Source organism: Lissotriton helveticus, chromosome 8 (assembly GCF_964261635.1).
Source record: "Lissotriton helveticus chromosome 8, aLisHel1.1, whole genome shotgun sequence".
Taxonomy (NCBI): Eukaryota; Metazoa; Chordata; class Amphibia; order Caudata; family Salamandridae; genus Lissotriton; species Lissotriton helveticus.
The window spans coordinates 1227500901-1227522512 of record NC_136069.1 but is presented as its reverse complement, the minus strand read 5'-3'; the positions used below and the strand labels follow the sequence as shown (position 1 = coordinate 1227522512).

General features: G+C 44.4%; 1 protein-coding gene across 1 annotated transcript in view; it reads left to right on the top strand.

Moving 5' to 3' along the window:
- COA5 (cytochrome c oxidase assembly factor 5) overlaps nt 1–19111 on the top strand; it is a 41791-nt gene extending 22680 nt beyond the window's left edge. Inside the window, exons 2-3 of the mRNA XM_078658200.1 lie at nt 9808–9891; nt 18925–19111. Coding sequence (XP_078514326.1) covers nt 9808–9891; nt 18925–18966 — 126 coding nt within the window. The 3' untranslated portion in view covers nt 18967–19111. The remainder of the gene's footprint in view (nt 1–9807; nt 9892–18924) is intronic.
- Nucleotides 19112–21612: the final 2501 nt, after the last annotated feature.

Sequence of the window (21612 nt, the reverse complement as noted above, 5' to 3'; positions counted from 1 at the left end):
GAAGAAAGCTCAGCCAGCCAGGTTAATATTATCAAGATCCTTGATATCTGTGAATGAGGCGAGATCCTTTTCGACATGGCATGAGGTAATGCTGTATGGGAGACTAGTGAGAACGGAATCTGGTAGGAGTAAGACCAGTCAACAGGTATGGATAGAATTGTTTGCAACAACCACATTTTCCATGGAAATTTAAAGATTAAAGTAGATTCATTAATGTGGATTGGCCTAACACAGTTTTTGGAAAGATTGTTACCATAGAGGAATGAGGACAGACTGCAGTATTGTTTGGTGGCCATAATAAAGCTTGAAATCACCTAAAAATATATTTTTTCTTAAAAGAACAAGTTGGTTAAGTGATATGTTCCATGCACTCCTCAGTAAAGCTCTGGTTGTGCCCCGAGTAGGGGGAATAATGGTTGACATTTAGTCCTATGGGAGCCTAGTACTCTATTTCTATCTCCATAATCAGAAATTGCTAGGGGGTTGTAGGAGGCTGGCTTTGTGTATGATACATACTTATGTAAGTGATACACCCAGCCCTAATCCAGACCACCCGTATGGGGATTTTAGTAGTCTTTGATAACCAAAGAAAGCTCTCAAAGTGGTAGCTGTAGAGAGCAGCCTTATCTTAAAGGAGTGTAAAGCAGCTTGTTTTACCAACTTTAATCAATAGCGTAAGTTAAATGAAAAAGAACCACACAGTGTTTACATAATAATAAGTCTATTTATTACACAACACAATCACTAACACATTGATATATCTCCTACCCGGTGACATGAACTCAATACACAAGAATACTTTGAAATAATCGGGTAAGTAGCACAAATATACAGTGGTCTCCTGGGGGAGCCCAAGCCATATGTTAAGAAAGTGGAATGCAAACTGCAAAGGAGAATAGGATTTGGACCAGAAGACTCAGAGAGCTGGGGACACAAAGAACCACCCAAGGTAAGTACCCAGGAATCCCACAGAGGCTTTATGCAGAGTGGAAACACAGCTGCGTGCCAAATGGAAGTCAATGGAGAAGTCACAGTTGCAGTTTTAAAGAAGAAGCACCTTTCCCAGAGGACCCTGAAGAAACTCTTTGGAAGTCAGAAGGTTGGAGAGCCACTCCACCCGTGGATGCCTCTGAAACCGAGTTACCTGCATCAGGGAAGCCAGGTGCATAGGGGGTGAAGTGACGTTGGAACCTGCCATAGACGACAATGGGAGACTTCGACGAAGATGCTTCTGAAAAAGACTGTGAAGGAGTCTGGTGGAATCCAAGGATGGATTCTGGAAGTGAGGAACCTGCAAGCAGAGGGGACAGAGTCTATGCCACTCCCAGGTGACCAGGAGGCACGGAGCACAATGCCAACCAATGTCGGGAGGTTCAGAAGAGATGCCGGTGACCTTGTCGCTGCAGCTGTGAGGACCAGGCGACGCTGAGGAAGACCAGGAGCCGTGCATGGGCTGTCCCACGTTGGATGTCGGTGTGTAGATGTGCAGCGGGACCACCAACTAGCCTTGGTAGCCGCAACTGCAATGGAAAGCGAAGAGATGCTGTCATTTGGAACAGCAAGTTCCAAGGGACTCACCAAGTGCAGGAGAGTCAGAGTAAGCCCCGAGCAAGCACAGGGAGCCCACCGAAGCAAGAGAAGACCCTCAGGAGGACCCACAGGCCAAAAGTACAGGAGTCGCAAGAGGACTTCTGACAGCTCACCAAAGATGGAGGCCCACTATTCAAAGGATGCAGTGAGGACACTGATCTTGGGAAGGTGAGGTGCTGGAGGCTGGAGCTTCTTGTAGCCTGAAGATCTCTGGAGTGCAGAGGCAACAAGCCTTGTCAACAGCAAGTCAACGCACCACTGGGGTTTGTTCCAAGCGGCTCTGACAAGGTATACTGTCCTCAAAATTGCTGCAACAACAGGTCAAACCTCTAGGGAGCTGCAGAACCACCACCTGTGTTCCTGAGCCTCGGGTTGTCCATGCGACGCCAGGAGCAGCAGATCGGTCAGCTTCGTTGCGGTGCCTGTAAATGCAGGGGAGTGTCTTTTTCACTCAGTGGGAGATTACTTTGGATGTCCTCGATGCCCACAGGCCTTCTGGAGAACCTGGATGAAGCACAGACACAGACGACCCAGAAGACTTGAAGAACAGCGAGACCAGAAAAGCAGGAGTCTTCCTTGATGCTGTCTCGGTTCCAGTCGAAGTCCAAGTGTCTAGACGGTCGTAGAGTGTCTTTGTTTCATAAGTGAGTCTTGTTCCATGACGAGTCTAAGGACCCAACCACAGGGGAGCCATTAAGTACCCTAGAGAAAGGGTTGGAACAACTCTGGGTTCCCGCCCAGAGGAGGGGCTTGACAGAGGGGAGGATACTCCCCTGTCCTTTGTCCAGTTTCGCGCCAGAGCGTAACCAAGGATTCCTGAACTGGCTCAGACCAGAGTATGCAAGGAGGGCACCCGAGCACTGCCTCGCGCTCACCATTGGACCCCATTGAGGATCACGCCATCTCACCTACCTAGGTGTCCTTCCCTGTCTCCGGCATCTCACCGCGGCTGCCGGTTCGTTTATCAATTCAAATTCATTATGAACCACGCCTCTCGCCACCCGGTTGAGAACCGTACTTAAGGCATGAATTACAATGTCCTGAAGATGATCCTACCATTATAATAAGGATCGAAACGCCGTTGACACCCTGCACCATGTGCTAGACTATATTATATATATAAAGTCACAATAGTGTATTTATGCATTATCAGTCTGCCAAATGTGATCTGTATGCAGACTTTCCTCTTGCCTAAACCGACACTCCCTATGTATGTCACGATTGTCCTTGTGTGGTAGTTGGACACAGGCCGTGTCCCGCTTGATACTACATGGATTAATGACTATACGAATATACTTGTTATTAAACACTGTCCGGCTGCACAGACAATATAGAAACGACTCTTGCTCTATATTTATTACTTCACATTATCTATACTGTCTAAGGACCATTGTCTTTCAAAACAGTTTCGCGCCAGAGCGTAACCAAGGGTTCCTGAACTGGCTCAGACCAGAATATGCAAGGAGGGCACCAAATGAGCCCTTCAAAGCAGTCTTGTGGCGCTGCAAAGCGTCCTAACCCCAGCCCAATACACAAAGTCCTGTCTGGGAGGTGGTTACACCTCCCTGTGACAAGAAACCTATTGTTCTACCTTTCCTAGCTCAGCTCAGCAGCAGGAGCACAGAATCATGTCTGTGGTCAGCAGCAGCACTAGTTTACTAGCAGACCCTGAAAGGCTGTTCCCAGGAGTACAGGGGGTCCCCTAAGGAGCCCCCCTGTACATGGAATCATACTTCCAACACTGGATTGGTTTAGGGGTATGAATCCCACATGTTTCATACCAAACATGACATCTTGTAATGACTGATGTCTACTAAAATGGATGACCGCTCTTACAAAGCCTGGAGAATCTGCTCTTGGGTTTGTAGGCACCCTCACACTTGTAATAGCACCCTGCCCTCTGTACTGAAGGGCCTGCCATAGGGGTGATTTATAGGTTTTAAGTGCAGTGACCTCAGATATAAGAAAACTTATATCTTTAGTGTAAGTACCAACTCACACAGGCTGCAATGGCAGGCCTGCAGCCACAGTTTAAGTGGACTCCCATGGGTGGCACAATACATGCTGCAGCCCATGGGGTATCACTGGTGTACCTGTGCCCTGGGTACCTCAGTACATATACTAGGGACTTATAAGGGTACACCAGTTGCCAATTGTGGAGGTACCAAAGTACTTACCAAGCCAATTATGGGGAGAAAGCACAGTTGCTGGGGTCCTGATGATCAGATCCCAGCACACTAGGTCTAAGATACACTGACATCCAGGCAAAAGGTGGGAGTAACCATGAAAGCAGATCCTACTTTCCTACAAGAGTAAATAGTAGAAAGTAATTTTTATGCATTGAATCGAATTTTGGGAGATTACTGCAATATCTTCTCTAGGTTTGCCTTTGCGGTCACTGCTCATAATGGAGAAGTTGGATGGAAAGAGGAGATCCATAATATTGTGAGAATTGTAATTAAACCAGGTCTCTGTAAGCACTAATTTGTCAATACTGTATTTGTCGATCATGTCACCAGTTTCAAGTCTGTGCATAACTGCTGAGCAACAGTTGTGCAGCATACAGTTTGATGTTCATTGCTTTACTGTGACGCAAGGAGATGTCACTGGTTCTAGTTGGATCTGTACATGGTTACTGCGTATTACTTTTCTGTCAGCTCGAGTTTTCATGAAAGGTCTATGTTCTTTTTCATAGACGGGAGGAGCTGCAGGCTGATTCTGGTCCCCAGTAGATGATGTTGAGGGGAGAAATAGAGGTTGGAGTAGGGAATTTAAACCATCATCTGATAGTTAAGGGAGGGTTCTGTTTGGTTGAGGTTCTTTAGTATTGATAGGGATTGTTGGCAAGGTAGGTTCCATGGGGTGTGTGAGGATGTAATGGCTGTCTGGGTGAGGACAGTGTTAATTGTAAGTTGGATACGGTTGACATATTATATTTGTGAGATGGTAGATTTTTCTGGGACTTGTTGAGCAAGTCATGGCCATTGTTCAAGATTCAGTCATTGGGTATGAGCTGAGCAGGCTAGGATTTGTAGAACTAGCATCCCTACTGAGGTTGGAATCAGATCTTACCTCTGGCCAAATAGCACCATCAGTTCTCATTTCTGAGCCTACAAGACAGGGGAAGCTGATTTAGAGAAGGTAGTTGGAGGGGAGGTTTTAGGGTGAAGTAAAGAGGGAGAGGTCAACTTGGTGTTGAGTGGCATAGAGGAAAGACCCATAGAACTGGAGGGAATTCAGGTAAGTAGGAGTGAATACGAATGGAGAGAGGTCATCATCATGTGCTGAAGAACTGGGAGGGTAAGAGGAGGAGGTGAGGTTAAGGGATGGTAGGAGCAGTAGGAGTGGAATGAGTAACCCATATGGAGTCCAGAGACATTAAGGGTTGAGTAATATTGGTTGTGATTGATTACTTCTTGTGGTGTGCAAAACGTATGTAATTTGCTGTAGAGAAACTTACATAAATGCATCTTTCTACCTGAACGGTTAGTTGGGTTAAAATTCAACTTGAAAATGAAGTTTCAAGTTGATTTCTTGTTGCTTACATTCAAAACACTGTTAGTTTTGCACTAAAAAATTATCTGAGCAGTTCACTCAAGTGAAAAATCTACCTGAATTGCTGCTTGTGTGAAGAAAATTACCCAAATGTTATTTCTTGTGTTAAACTTTCTCCCTGAAACTACGGTATGTGGCCCAATGGCATATTCTTTGTAATTTTGTGTAACCTTTGTCACATAGAATTTCCAAAATTGCGCCAATTACACCAGAGTAATCAAAATTTTGCCCAGGCCTTATTACTACTAGAAAGGATTATTGCAAGTTTGTGTGATTAAGGACAAGTTAGGAGAAGGAATTGGGAAGTTGGATTAGGTTGCCGGTGTGCATAGGCAGCCAGGTAGTGTGAGGCGGGGATGGTCATTATTTTGACTCCTAGAGGAGTGAGCGGATGTGAAGACCAAAGAGAGACATACAGTCGTCTGGGGACTGAATTGTTCCATTGTTAGACTTGGAAATAGACAGAACTTTACTAAAGCGTGGAGACAGAAGATATAGGTCATAGGAAATACTGGAAGTGTATTACACATTGTGCTCATTAATAAATGTTCCCCTCTACATATCAATGTTGTGTGAGAAGAAAAGGTCAGCTTTGAGCTTACCCTTGCAACCACTGTCTTATTAGTACGCAATCAGTGTTTCTGGATTTTCTCCACAAACCTTAAGTTTTTCATTGCAGACTCAGATTAGGTGTATAGAGAATTCCATAAGAAATGGGCCCAGATTGAGTAAGCCATTTAGATAGAGGTGGACAGCGAGAGAGGGCTGTGACGCAGAATAACATACTGAGAGAAGAGTAATGGGGCAAAAAGATGTGAGAGTACAAGGAAAGCTAGCAGCAAAACACATAATTATGAGCAAGAAGTTTAAGTTTAAAATATTTATCAAGCGCAACGTACACCTGGGCGGTTTCTTGGCGCTAAAGTAGAAGGCAACCAACTGAGCTAGAACGGTAACTAAGGCGGCAACTGGAAAAAAGGTAATTTACTAAAGAAGAGCCTGAGAGAATAAAAAGGTCTTCAGAGCTTTACGAAAGCCGGAGTACTCGGTGAGGGACCTAAGATGAAAGGGAAGAGAATTCCAGAACATGGGGGCAAGAGTGGAAAATTTTGAGCCACCCTGTTTTTTTTTCCGGTAACGGGGTACAGCTAAAAGGAGTTGTGCCGACGAGCGGAGGTCTCTGCCAGGGACGTAAGCCTTAATGGCTGAAGATATGAATAGGGGGGCCAGGCCAGTCCTGGCCTGAAACGCCATGCAGCCTAGTTTAAACAAGGCGCGTTCCCGCACAGGGAGCCAGTGAAGAGTTTTCAGGAGGGGGGAAGTGTGGTGGAATTTCGGAAGACCGAAAGCAAGGCGGGCAGCCTGGTTCTGCACTAATTGCAGTTTACGGAGGCTGTACTGAGGGATGCCATTGTACAAAATGTTCCCGTAGTCTAGGCGGGACAGGACCAGTGCGGACATAATTAGCTTGAGTGCCGAAAAAGAAAAGAAACGGGAGATAGAACGGATAGTACGGAGAGTAAGAAAGCAAGAGGAAACCACCGAACCAATCTGGGAGTGCATAGTAAGTTGATTGTTTAGCTTGATACCGAGAGTCTTAACAGAGGAAACAGGGGTAGGAGGAGAGCCAAAGGAGGGGGGCCAGAAAAGAGAATTCCAGGGACTGGAGCAACCACCTGTCACCACAAGTTCCGTTTTCTCGGGATTGAGTTTCAGGTGGTTGAAGTTCATCCAGTCCCTGATGAAAGATAGAATAGATTGGAAATTAGAAATAGAGTCAGGAGTAGAAGAAAGATTAAAGATGAGCTGGAGGTCATCGGCATAGTTATATACCGAGACCTCCAGTTGCTGTAGAGCAAAGATAAGGGGAGCGATATACAGATTAAAGAGTAAAGGAGAGAGAGAAGAGCCCTGGGGAACACCGCACTGGACCTGACAGGGGGTAGCTGAAAACTCCCCAAGATGGACCGCCTGGGTCCGGTCCCTCAAAAAGGACGAGAGCCAGATGAGGGCTGATCCTCCTATGCCCGCCGCCTTGACACGGGAAAGCAAGATGGAATGATCCACCGTGTCAAAAGCGGCGGACAAGTCGAGGAGGACCAGCGCCTGAGGTCTACCGGCATCCATACCCTCTCTGAGGGTGTCTAATACTGACACCACCACTGACTCTGTCGAGTGCTTTGGCCGAAACCCAGCCTGACATGGGGCCAACCTCCCATTCTCCTCGGCAAAAGAGCTGAGGGCAGATGTGACGTGCCGCTCCAGCACCTTCGCCAAAAAAGGGAGAAGGGAGATGGGGCGATAATTAGCCATCACAGAGGGGTCGGCTCCCGGCTTCTTCAGGATGGGGACGATGGAAGCGGCTTTTAAGGATGGAATAACAACCCCTCGGGCCAGTGAATCGTTAAGGAAACCCAGAGGGGGCAAAGGGCAGACATTATAAATCTGCCGTAAGATATGAGCCGGGCATATATCAGACGGAGAGCCGGACTTAATTTTAGGAAGGAGGGACAAGAAGAGTTCTTCGGAAAGAAGGGGGAAAGAATTAAAAGAAGCTGGGACAGGGTGAAGGAGGGGGTCAACAAAAGAAGGTGAAGGAGGGGGGATGTTAGATTTGATTGTCGTGATTTTTTCGACAAAATAAAGATTCAATGAATCGCAAAGTCTCTGGGAGGGAGGGGGTTTGAGTGTGGTCCGGTCGGAGAACGCCAAATCATGGGTAATGGCAAAGATCTCCTTTGGTTGATTCTCGGCCGCTAAGATTTTCGCCGAGAAATATGCTTTCTTGGCCTCAGTGATTTTATGCTTATAGATCCCCAGAAGGTGAACGTAGCAGGTCCTGGAATTATGGGAGTAATCCAGTCTCCATTTGCGTTCGGCCATGGTTGTCATTATCAGATTGCAAATATTGGGCCCAGGAACTTGAGACGGCGACAAACGTTCAGATGATTGGCAAGTATGTGTAATAGAATCAAGTTAAAGCAATATTTAGATAGAATATCGGAAATAGAAATATCGTGGACCAAAATATTGTGTCCAGAATTTCGGGGACACAAATATCGCGATGGTAGGTTTCTATATGTAAGCAAAGTTTTACTATTCATAACTCCATATATATGTACTGTGATTCTTCAAGGTACGTACATGTGGAGTTAAGACTAGTAAATCTATGAATATATATTTGTATTTGCGATATTTTGGTCCTCGATATTTTCGACACAATGTTATGTCCACACAATATTTCTGTTTCCCATATTCTGTCAGTGATCCAGTTAAAGCCTTACTTAAATTAAGATTTATGGGGTCAGCCTGAATTTTCAAATGTCAATTGAACTGATTAATGCTTCAAGCCCATACTTTGAGCATTTGTTAGTTTTAGGTCTGGCTTAGAGACCGCTTCAGGTCTTATTCAAGCCTCATCTTTTCCCCAATAAAAATCACAATTTCCGAGACAAATTATTCAATTTACATACATATACAGATATATACATAAAGGTGCTTTTTTTGGTCCACACTCTTCATCCATCGGTCTGTTCATGTGCGATCTACATTTCGCTTCTGCCCATCACAGCCAGCAGCATAGCTTAATGGGCCTGCCCACTTCAGCTACTGGCTCGCTTCATTGTGAGTGACGACATTTTGCTCTTGCACATGTGCACATCTGCTTAAAAGATAATCTACTTCAGTTTATTATGCACTTGCAGTATGCACATCTGCCTAAAAAAATAGTCCACTTCAATGCCTGCACTGGTAGGCAAATATTTACTTTAAATGTGTTTTCTTTTTATTTATTAATGCAATGCTTATGTTTTTGCTATAATTGTTTTGTGAACAAGCATGACCCCTTTAGAAGGCAGTATGTATAAATTTTTTCTTTTATTACTTTTACACTGTAATGCCTATTGCATATCTTTGCCAAATAAATAGACAATTGCAGGCTTGCTAAGGCCAGAACTTTTGTCTATGCCAATCCTTGTTATTAATGCCGTCATCAATTCACCTGAATGTCTGGCACCTTGTCCTGTACGATTTCCTTTTTGTGTTAGAGAATATTTGTATCTCAGTTCTCTTTTAGAGTGTTGAGCCCGATTTACACATCAGGCGGCGCTCTGCTCAGCTTGGATTGGTGAAGGGAAGGGTGCCATCTGCCCCCCTTCCCCTTGGTGTATGTGAAAAAGAAATATGTAGGGGAGTAGGCCGCTGTTCAGGGGTCTACTGCCAATCCTCAAATAAACTTTAAACAAAACTGCAACATTTTTCTTAAACTCAGCACTGTTTCCTTTAAGGAAAATGGACTCCATTAACAAAAAAACATGGTGGTCTGATTACCGTAGTAGCCCTCCGTCCCTGTGATGACCACCAATCGGATTAGTTTGCAATTTTCAGTTTACCTCATTAATATTCATGAGGTAGTTCAGCTTGCGACCCACTCCCAAAAGGAATTAAGCAAATTTGCCTATTAGCACATAGGTCTGTTTGGTAAATTCTTTACGGATTGCAAAAACACTGGTCGCAAATTGCTACCAGATTTGTGAGACCAGAATATGCGAGTTGTTAGCTACTGAGTTGCACAAGAGAACTCAATTCATGTGTCGATTCCTTTAGTATGAGGTGTGTGGTAAAAACCTTGGATACTTACTCTGTACCTTTTTTCTGTGACAGGAAGGGAAAACCCCCAAAGAATGCCTTAAGGAAGGACATTGTAGAGCGTTGCAGGTGACCTTTTTCGAATGCAAGAGATCGATCGTAAGTAATGATACGTTTTGTTTTGTCCTGTAATATGAATTTAACATTAACTTCAATGGTAATGTGGTGATCTTAAACTTATTTATTTATAGTTCTTATGAAGCATGCAAATACCTAAGGTGTCCTGGTGTTAAAGCTAATCAAAGATACATCCATCGAGTGACACTGCCTAGAGCTGGAGTAGCCAAGTCTTGAGTTTCTTCATAAACTCTAAGTAATGAGAGACGACTAGATTCCAGGGGAAGAGTATTCCAGGAAGTTCCTGATCTTGCGAACATTTAGGTGGAAGGTACCAGAGGGACACTCGTATTGGTGGCAAGTACCTGGCGACCAGTCGTTTAATAAATAGAGTTCCGTTGTCATGGAGAGCCTTGAAGCACATGCAAAGGCCTTCGAAAAAGGTGCACTTGGGCACCAGAAGCCAGTGCAAGGCTTGCAGATGGCCAGTGATGGTGATGTGATGAGGCAGTTTGATGAGAAGATGGACAGCTGAAGCCAGGAGGGTGCAGATGGGCAATTCGAGGTATAGTGCATTGGCCTAATACAAGCACCCTCAACCACTTGAAGAATGAGGTGGTGGGTGTATGCTGGAAGGAAATGTTAGATTGTTCTTAAGACTTGAGCTAAACAAACAGGCAACAGCCACCCTAGCCACCTGAAACTGAACTTGGACAAGACGGAGGTCCTCATCCTAGGCCCCACCCTCTCTGCGTGGGACGACTCCTGGTGGCCGACCACACTGGGAACAGCCCCAACACCCACGGACCACGCCCGCAACCTAGGATTCATCCTCGACTTCTCCCTCTCCATGTCTAAGCAGGTCAACGCCATCTCCTCCTCCTGCTACAACACCCTCCGCATGCTTCGCAGGATCTAGAAGTGGATCCCGACCGAAACAAGAAGAACAGTGACCCAAACCCTTGTCAGCAGCAGGTTGGACTACGGCAACGCACTCTAGGCAGGAATCACGGCCAAACACCTGCGACAACTACAACGCATCCAAAACGCCTCCGCCCGTTTGATCCTCAACGTCCCCCGCCGCAGCCACATCACCCCCCACCTAAGAGACCTGCATTGGCTCCCCGTCAACAAGAGGATCACCTTCAAGCTCCTCACCCACGCACACAAAGCACTACACAACACCGGACCAGCCTACCTGAACAACAGACTTAACTTTTACACCCCCACCAGCTCCGCTCCGCCAGCCTCGCCCTTGCCGCCGTCCCGCGCATCCAACGAACAACCTCCGGCGACAGATCCTTCTCCTTCCTCGCAGCCAAGTACTGGAACACCCTCCCCACTCATCTGCGGCAGACCCAAGACCTGCTCACCTTCAGAAGGCTCCTCAAGACCTGGCTCTTCGAGCAGTAGCAGCTCCCCCCCCCCCCCCATCCCTCCCCATCAGCGCCTTGAGACCCTCACGGGTAAGTAGCGCGCTTTACAAGTTCTCTGATTGATTGCGCATTGAAGGATAGTTCATCATCTACACCACCCCCAGGTTTCTGATTGTCTTACTAGGATGGGGAAAGTGACATGTGGTGTAGACAATATCAATGGAGGACTCTCTAGAACATGTGTACTCCCATACATTTTGCCAGGGGGCAAACAGTTTGGTCTGTGTTCTGCCGAGGGCCGCATTGATGCCAGAAGGGTGGCAGTGGGGGAGGGGGGACACGAGGGGGATTGCTGGTAATGTGTAGGGTTAGCGAAGCATAAAGAATTGGTGCCTGAATTGAACAATGTGAAATCAGAAAATGTGTGATTAATCCAGGCTTTCCCATTTTACCAAAATGTGTGATCCTAAGCAAATGTTTAATTTAATTTCCCCTCCTTTTTCTGCATTATCACATATAAGAGGATCTAAAAATACATGACTTCAGGATGTGCGCTGTACAAAACTTTTTCCTTTGTTTGATTTAATAAACTATAATGTTGTTAATGTATAAAAGGAACCCAGGCCACCCAAAGTGTGCACATAACAACTGACTTGCCTCTTTAGTTCACTATTGGAATTGTTGTCGTAAGGGGGGTTTAAGGTTTCTAAATTCATTCATTTTTTTAAACGATCACTTTTAAATTAATGCTACTCAATGCAGTGATATAAACTGATGATATATGGTGGTTCATGTTATTAAATACATTTTTGAATTTTGAAGAGAATTTGTGAATTTTTTATACTTTTACTGCAAGATGTCTTTAAAAATGATGGTGTTTCTCAAGTTAAGCAGTGCAGGACTCCCTAGTTACATCCTCTCTTCAACATCAGTTAACCTTTAAATAAATATTTGCCTGTTTATTTAACATATTTTATTATTAGTGCAGAGTCCTGTAAACAGCAGCCCAGTGCTGCAGTTGACCAGGGGCTGCATGTAAACGTCAGGAGGGCCGTATGCATACGCGGGTCATACTTTGAGCACCAATGGTCTAGTATCATCACCTTAGTTTTATCCCAGTTTAGTTTAAGGCATTGTTTAAGAATCCAGTCAGTCAGAGACACCAAGCCCAACTTAAAGTTTTTATTGGCCACACTGCAGCTCCCATCCAGTCTAAGAATCGTCTGTGTGTCATTGGTGCAACATTTACATAAAAGGTGGTGCAACCTAATATGTTCCACAAGAGCAGACATTAAAGAAAGTCAGGCCAAGTGAAGAGCCATGTAGAACTCCTCAAAATGCTACAACAGCCAGTGACCTGAAGGGTGCCTTACAAACTATCTGGTTATGATCCAAAAGAAGGGAGCAGATCCATTCCAGTGTATTCCCTCTAATTCTAACCTCCTAAAGTCCTCAAACATTTGATCCTGTTGGAAATAAAGGTTAACATCACTTTCTACTATACAAGCATTGCTATATGGAAATCCATTACAAATACTTCTAGGAATACATAACTAGTATTGATACAACTACAGTCAAGAATTGCAGCCTGATGAGGTAACAGTGGGAGGACTCTGACATGTTAGCAATGTAGTTTCTCTGCACCTCCAGTGTGGTCTACATGGTGCTTTCTTGAAGAGGAGGAAGGGTCATAAGTGCTCTATCCTGTGAGTGTAATACCTCTTCCCCCTATTTAGGAAAGATAAGGACAGTGGGGTTTTACTAAAAGCAGTTGGACTTGCATTCCTACATTTACTGTGACACCATTGATCCTAAGTAATCAGAGGTGAGAGTGGGTTAGTGGGAATCCGATACTCCTGATGAAGTGCCATAGACACAGTAAGGGTTACACAACGCATTAAATGTGCAGACAATCAAGGTATAAAGGGTTGTAACTTGCCATCTTGTTTTATGGGTGTTTCAGGGAAACACAAAAAAGTGAAGCACGCCACGTTTTGTTGTGAGGGGTCAGCATCCTTTTTACTCCGATACTGCTGAGTAAACCTGATACGACTAGCAGGTACTGGACTTTCTCTTAGTCATGTATAACAGGTTGCATGTCACTACCATGTAGGACATTACACCGCAGATCATTACCACGCATCCATTACAAGACGAATCACTACATCTGATGGACCATCAGAATGTATCTTCATAGGTAAATTTATGTTTACTGTATACACACACACACGCACACGCTGTTGGACTTTTGATACTGCATCATTTTTAAAAACTATTTACATATATCCTGTATGAAATCTGATTATTATGTAGGGTAGGCAATTTGCCAATTCAAAGGACAGCCACAACCCTTGTCACAGTGAACCCTCAAAGTCACTAAGTTAACCTGAACTCAACCCCCTTGTAGCTATGGCATAAAGCAGACAGGTTAAACTTAGGGCAATGTGTAAAGTGTTTATGCAGCACCAAAACGGTAATACAGTCAAAGCACCAAGCAGTGCAAATTCCAAACAAAATTAGAATTATAGAGTAAACTTTAATAAACAAAATAACACAAATACAATTAGGGGAACCAAATATATGTTTTATTTAAATTGGAGCACAGGTTGGATACACCAACTAAGTTCATTCTGGTTAAAGATGTTATCTTTTGACTTAGTACTTTAAGTCCCAAACAACCAAGCAGTACACTTCTAAGGCCCTCAGGACCTCTGGGGGAGGTGCTTGGAGACTCACGGTGTCAGGCAGAGGTTAAAAGCACGGTCCAGGTCCAGATGCCACTGGTCATCTGAGTACTTCCAGGAAAAGGCTCTTGCAGCTTGTTGTCTCCCTGTAGCCACACAGGAGGTCAACAAACTGACATTGAAGGCCACGTCTTTTTCCGGGGTACAAGAGGGAGCAGGTCCAGCTCATCTCAGGTTACAGACAGCAGGTCCAGGCCTCTTCTAATCTTCTGCAGGTCCAGTAAGTGTTCTAAAGAGGGTGCCCAGGGCCCACCTACCCACTTTTTCAGTAGTTCCCGTTTGACTTACTGCAAACCGCCCCAAAATGCCATATGTCAGGGCATTTCAAGATGGCTAAGTCTTCAGCCACTCTAAACTTGGGTTCTGAGCCTCGGTCTGTGCATGGGGAGTGTATTATGGAAATCCTAGTGTCCATCACTGCTGTGATGCTGTGCTTAGGACCTTACATATTATATCTCTGATGCAGTCCTGCCAAGTATCATGCATTAGGTGTGACACTACCGGATTTCAGTGTGATGTGCCGCATCACCACACTGAAATGCATTGTCACGCATTTTAATGCTACTGACTTTCTGTTGTAACCAGCACTGAAAGTAACTGGCAAGGCCAGGCTGCTAGCGCGCGCACCTGTGGCCTGCGCCGGCTCATCTGCTCCCTGCAGACTTGCGGGCTGGAGCGCTGCCACCAGCACATTCTTGTGCACTGCTGCTACAATGTACCTTTTTAGCCTGCTGCATTGAAATTCCTGCCCGGCGCGGCTGAGTCACTCACTGACTACAGCCAGGCCAGCCCTGACGTCACCCGGACATGGTAGTGCTGTGCTCAATTATACAGAGACAACCGGGCTGGACCTGCCCCAGTGGTCGTGTGATAACAGGCTGTGGCACCGTGGGGGCGGGGGCAATGTGACCTCACCTCCTGGAAGGAAGCAAGGATTACGGAAGTGGTGCCAGGGAGGCATGCGTGACCGGTGGCTGGCTGGACCACTGCCGACTGCCTTACCGCCGTGGTGTGGTTCCCAGCTTCCTGGAACACACCTGTCTGTCTGAGACAGCCTGTATCATGCCCGGTGGCCGGCAATGCTGCAGCTGGGAACATCTGCCATCCTGGATCCGCAATAATGAAAAGGTCCGTAAAAAAAATAATCATGTCCCATTAAGAGCAGCACTGTGCATTTGTTTTGAGGTATATTTTTCACCCTTTGACCAAATATTTACATCTAATCATATTATCGGAACTTAGTTATATTCTTAGTCTTAATGAGTGGCACTGGTTTAAATTGGTAACTACTTCTGCAGCCATCAAGAATGTTTACACATTTTGGGTCTGTAAAGGAAAAGGAATATTGGTGAAAGCTATTGTCAAAAGCGTTCTCACTTTGCACTGCAGTCTACGGGTTATAAGAAAGGCTGAATACAAGAATAAGTTATGAAAAAATGAAACTTGCATGAAAAAAGATATCAGGAGTTTTTAATTCGTTACAAAGTGTTACATATGAGGCAGCGAAACGTTACCCATAAATACCCTGAAAGCCTTTTAAATTTCACACAGGAGCAACCTGAAAACCTGGCAGCTATGCCCATGCCAGCCACAAAGCAGAGCACCCACCCCTTACTAAAACAACTACTAAAACTACAGAAAATGAGGTAACTGGCTGGTGAGATCCAGATTATCCAGGCAGAGAAAGGCACACCGAGTTATCACAGGGTTCTCTCTCACTGCTAAACAACATCCTGTTGCTTCCTCTAGTGGCAATTGCTCCAACCAACTGCCATCACCAGTCAACCCGGTGTACTCTATATCAATATCGCACAATCTGCATGGTGTGGCTAAGATAATCTTCTGAGCAGCTGCAGTGCCTGCCTGCCCTCCGTTACCGAGTACTGCAGTCCACGCATTCTGTCTCCCATTAGTGTCCTTCCATTTCTGGTGCTTTGCAGCAGTTTTAAGATCTTGTTAGAGTTTTTTGTTGCTCAGTAAGAAGTACTTTTGTAATATTTTTATGTTTCCTTCGTCTTCATTGCTTGATTTTACTTGCGAGAAAGTGTCACCCATAGTCCTTGAAATGTCACTCATAATTACACTGAAACTATGAAAATGTCACACATAGCAATCTGAAACCTTGGCAGCTATGCTGATGACATCTGAAATCTATGGGAGTGCAAGTTAGACGTGTGTCAGTTACATGTAAGTGGCAAGTGTCCCTGTTTTTTGCTTTTAAACTATGGTGCTTTTTCAGTGAATTTCTTTGTTTTTTTAAATGTGAGTTAAAATCTTACTGCCCTTCTCACATGTAATCCACTTTAACCTATAACCTACATATACTTATCTGCTTAGTAATTTCCCCATGCATTGTAGTGACTCGCATTCTAAATTGATTAAAAACATACCTGTGTGGTAAGGGCTCCTGTCGTAGAACCAACGCTGTAATGACAAGCACAGTACAGCCCGCCTTGTTAAGGGCTGTACCTCTATGACCACTTGCAAATATTAACCCTGGTTCTTCATCCTTGTCGTTGTATTCCATTAAAATTAGACAGATGGGTGGAAGAGCTATATATATATATATTGAAGCTCTCTTACTTCTCTTTTGCAAATGCAACTCTAACAGCACCAATGTGTACTGTATGAAATAAAATGGAAACATAAGTATGACAATATGACCACAAACAAGTGCAAAACCTAACAGTCCAAAGAGAGCTGAAAATAGGGGGCAGATCTCAGGAGTTGTCGCAGTGGACAGCCAATCCCTGGCACCCATTGTGGAGCAAGAGCATAAACCCTGACACAGGGTTACCATTTGGGTCTGATCCAACAGTTCTTGGCTGATCTGGGAACGTATTACATAAGGTGCCCCGGGGGGTGCAACAGGCGTTTGCGCCCTCTTTGTGTGCCCCCGGGGCATTTTGGTATTATGGAAGGGGGCGCAGACGCTTGTGGGACCCCTTCTATAATACCGATCACACTGCCGCACTTATTGCGCCAGCGCCACCTTCAGAGGGTGTTCCCTCATTTGCATAGGGGCGTGCCCTATGCAAATGAGGACATACCTTTGACTCTGCGCCTGCGCCATATTACAGACATTTAAAAGGTGGCGCACTGTCTGTGCGCCTCCTGACAGTGGCCCTCTGCAGGGGGTAAATGGGGTCCCATGGACCCCCAGACATCCCCTTGCAGGCTGTTCTGTGTTTTTCATCTGAACGCACTGCCCCCAAGGCAGTGCGAGTTCGCAGTTGCCCCCGTGGCAGCGCATTCACCATAACGGGCCGTATTGGCATTGTTTGAGCCCGGCGTATCTTTTGAAAGGTGCCGGGCGCAGACAATGCCAATACGTAATACGGTCCCAGGTAAGCAGGGTCGGACTGGGAACCGAAACCAGCCATGGCAAACTGCTCGGCCGGCCCCCCTTGGGGGGGGCAAGGTTGTGGCCAAGCTGTTTGCTAGGGCCAGTTAGGCCGATTTTGTTACAGGGGGGCGATATTGTCTGTTGCCGGTAACAAAAATGGGCCCCGCCCTGGCGGCCCACCGGGGAAATGCCTGGTTTCCAATACAGCCAGTGCGGGCCTGCTGGTGAGGTTTATGTTAACACTTGTTCCATAGGGGACCCATTTTTGCTCAGATATGGATGAATCCTATTTTGGTGGGAAAACTCCAGAGTCATTTGTCGTGTCCAGGTCCGGCTTTCACAAAGGAGGCAACCCTATGTCAGACAGCATACTTGTGATAAATCCTGCTCTTTCTGTTGAAGCAGAAGGAAAACCTTTAATCAGATTTACTTGACCAATGTTCCTCTAATGTTATTCTAAATAACTGAAAGTAATATTGAAGCATTAACTTAAGGTAGAGTAGCTCTGCACACTTATCCATCCTTTTGAACACTTTATAAAATAAAAATAATTAATCAAAGCATTTTCAGAAGTATTTATATAATCAGCTAATTAAATCTTTTGCAGTGAAATTTACAATCTACTACTCACAGATCTCTTTTGAGCAGGACTCTATATCGGTTCTGTGCCATCAAGTATGGAACTCACTTTCCCCCCGATGTCAGAAACCTTGCTAGCCTGCTACTATTCAAGAAAAAACCCAAGTCTGATTAAATTCTATTTTTGCTAAAAAATGTGGGTACTACTCCCCACCCTACCCACCTATGTTGGGACAGAGACCCCGAAGAGTGGCTGGGTGACTTCTTACCCGATACCTATGGATACTCTTGGCTGGGGAACAGGAGGGGTTAGGCAAGATCTACGCTAATCATACTTTTAAAAAGAATTAGATAAACACACAGTTGTATAGAAAATACACAATGGCAAAACAATCAAACTTACTATTCAAACAGACAACTATTACTGAACCAGAATTCAGGGAATGCATTTCTCCAAAATCTGTTTGTAATAAATAGGACATTTATTAGCCCACATTGGCTCTCTTTTGTGGGTAGTCATTCGTTTGTACATTTTTACTGCTAGAAGGTTGGATTGATATACAATAAAAAGAAGCAGATTCCTTAAGATCTGAAGACCTGTTTCTTTTGCAACAACCATCGGTTTGATGGTTTACAATCGATTGTCTGTTTCATCGTCAGCAGAGCTAATCAGACCTGTCCCTACAAACATGCTGTTACACAAGCACTCTTTTTGTGTGACCATTCATGCTTTACAAACCATAAACCCCTCATTTAGCTCTAATCGGCTCCAACTGATCTAAAGGAACTCGGATAGGTTACATTATTTTGGTGAATTTCCTGAAATATACATTTTTTTCTTCTTCTATAAAAACCAGTAAATGTAAGACTGTTATGAGCCACGATAAAAAAGCACAATACATGAAGAGGCGTTAAATTGTGACAAATGTACATTTGTATTTTAAGCAAATTTGTATACCTATTGCTACTATTAAGATGTTTCCACTATTATACGACAGAAAAGGTAAATCAACTGTGCTTGATTTTACAGTTGGATAACAGAGCCAGATTTCGAGGAAGAAAAGGATACTGACGCATTTGTGAAAAATGTGGAGTGTGATAGACCAACCCACCTGTTTGTTTCAACCGATGGGCAAAGACATTCCTGGAAATGGAAGAATAATCGTGGCCTTTGTCAAGTCGGTACATCTCCTGTTTGAAAAGTGATTGTTGCAGGACCAGGCAGAGATATATCCTCATACAGATGGACATGATGTCAACCAAACGTGAAGTGCATATAGAGCTTAAACACAGTAGTCATCTCAAAGCCGATCCACAGTTTGGAACCTTGGGTATATGTGGAAACTAAGATGTAAAGAATAAATATTAGGTTGTAATGAAGACAGTATATATCGCACTGACTAATGGATTCAGTCATAGTCTGAAATTTACTGTGGACTGTTTTGTAATAAAAAAACATTATTAATAAGAGTCCATCTGTTCATGTTAAAGCGCATTTTATTGTGCATGCCGGTAACGAATACCAAGGTGGTAAAGTCCTGTATAAAGTGAATTGTCTTCCCGTGTTGAAAGACTCCAGGGTTTAGGACAGGGCGAACTCTGACTATATTCTTCCCTCAATGCTTCCCAAGTATTTGGACATCTGGCTTGCTAGAGGTGTGCCTCACTAACCTGCATTCATCTTTCAAAGAAGACCTCTGCTGTTCTTTCCCGTCTTTTGTCCATCATCATGCCAACGCTGTACTTCTCTTGACCTTTATCTCCCTCCCTCTCATACGGTTTAATCTTCTTTTCCATTTATACATCTTTGCATGCATTCCGTTTTTAGGACATCTATTCCTGTCTTCCTATGGATGCATAGTACATAGTGTGATGTGTCTGCATTTTTCTAATCTTTCCATCCATGCTGTGGGCAATTATTTTACAGCTACCCTCAGTGTAAGTTTTACTCTTGCCCTCATCTGTGGGGTAGGTCGTCCCTGCATTCATTGTAATTTCATGTTTAGGTCTTGCATAGAGACAGCTTTTAGCTGTTTGTTGCCTTAACTTTTTGTGAACAACGCAAATACTGCTGTGGTATTTGTGTCTTTCAATTTGCTGGAGAATATCTTCTTTGCTATCATTTTGAGTGGATGACGTGTAGCCTTCCACTGCTTACATTCAGAGAACTATATTTTCGATTCTCTCGTGTGCTGCTTCCCCCCTCAAATCCCTCCACCCACGTTCCCCCTGTTTGTTTTTTGGTTTTTCAACTCACCCCCATCTGGCATTTTTCGCCTTAAAACCAAAAGTCACCATGGCCCCCCCAGCTCACCCCCCGTTCCTCTCAGTGGCTATGATTACCTGTCAACAAACATGAATTTTGTGTTGTTGTCAATGCTGAACAGTATTAACAAAAATGTTGTGTAACACGATTGAAAGGCGATATTATTGGCTTTGCCAGTTCTTGTGTTGGCATGGACTTGATGTTTTGCTCACCTCCAACCACTCTTGATACCCTATGGGGCCTGATTTGAGCTTCACAAATCCTTAAATACCTAACTAAATAATATCAAGGTGCGGCAGTATAATTTAGCATCAATCTTGTGACATATTAAGTGTTGTGTTTCTCACCTCCCACTGCCACCTGGAGAGCTACAATATGGTGTGCACTGGCTCCATGTGCTTGTCGTGAGTGATTGCTAGGCAGACGCAGGCTCCTGCAGAAAAACTAGCAACAACACACACAAAAGACTAGGATATCATCTACAACAGTTTATGTATAATATAACATCTTGACAATAAAGTGATTACGTCCCAAAACCTTAATTTCTACAAGATCATATGCGGCCAGTTTCACAAATTATATATTAATTACAAATTTAGTGAGGAAGTCACTAAATAATTAAGTCTGTATGCATGCATATCTGTTTTCAATTTCCAGAAACCTGTCAGATTAGTTAGTACATTCAAGCTTTTGAGGTGGTCCTTTGTTAGCGGGGGAATCATTTTCTGCATCACAAGCATGTAACAGATGCCTATATGCTAGATTTTTTTTTTTATCTGTTTTTATTGTTTTCATTCAAAACATCGGCAAGAATATCAGAATGCATATAATCACATGTTATAGTTAGCTTACAGAACCATTGAAACATATCCCTGTTCGAACCTACATTAATCTGGCTGACATCAATTGAAACAATAGGCAGTCTGTTCAACACAGTTCCCTTACCCATCCCCAAGTTCCTCATCTGAACTGCCTTCCTCAGAATCAGGTATCGGCTCACATATGTCCCGGTATGTATTCCGTGCTGGCCATATTTTGGACCATTTCCGGGGGCATTTCCGATTTATGTAAACTGTCCTTTCAGTCAACATAGTAAGGTCCATATCTCTACACCAGGTCGCCAACGATGGCAGTTCCACAGCTCCCCATTTTTGCGCTATGTTATGTTTCGCTACTATGAATCCCAGCGTGACCCATGTTTGCCCAGGACGTGTAAGATCATTGGGTTCCCACATGTTTAATAGGCATCTGCGCGGCTCCGGCAAAAGTGACACCCCCATTGTCTGTGATATTGTTCGTAGTACCGTTCGCCAGTAATCTGCTATTACTGAGCAGTCCCATATCGTGTGGAAAAAGGATACCTCCTCCCCACACCCTCTGAGGCAATATGGATGTTGCGCCCTGCCTATTTTGTATAGAGTGGTTCTAGTATGATATGTGCGGTGTAGGATC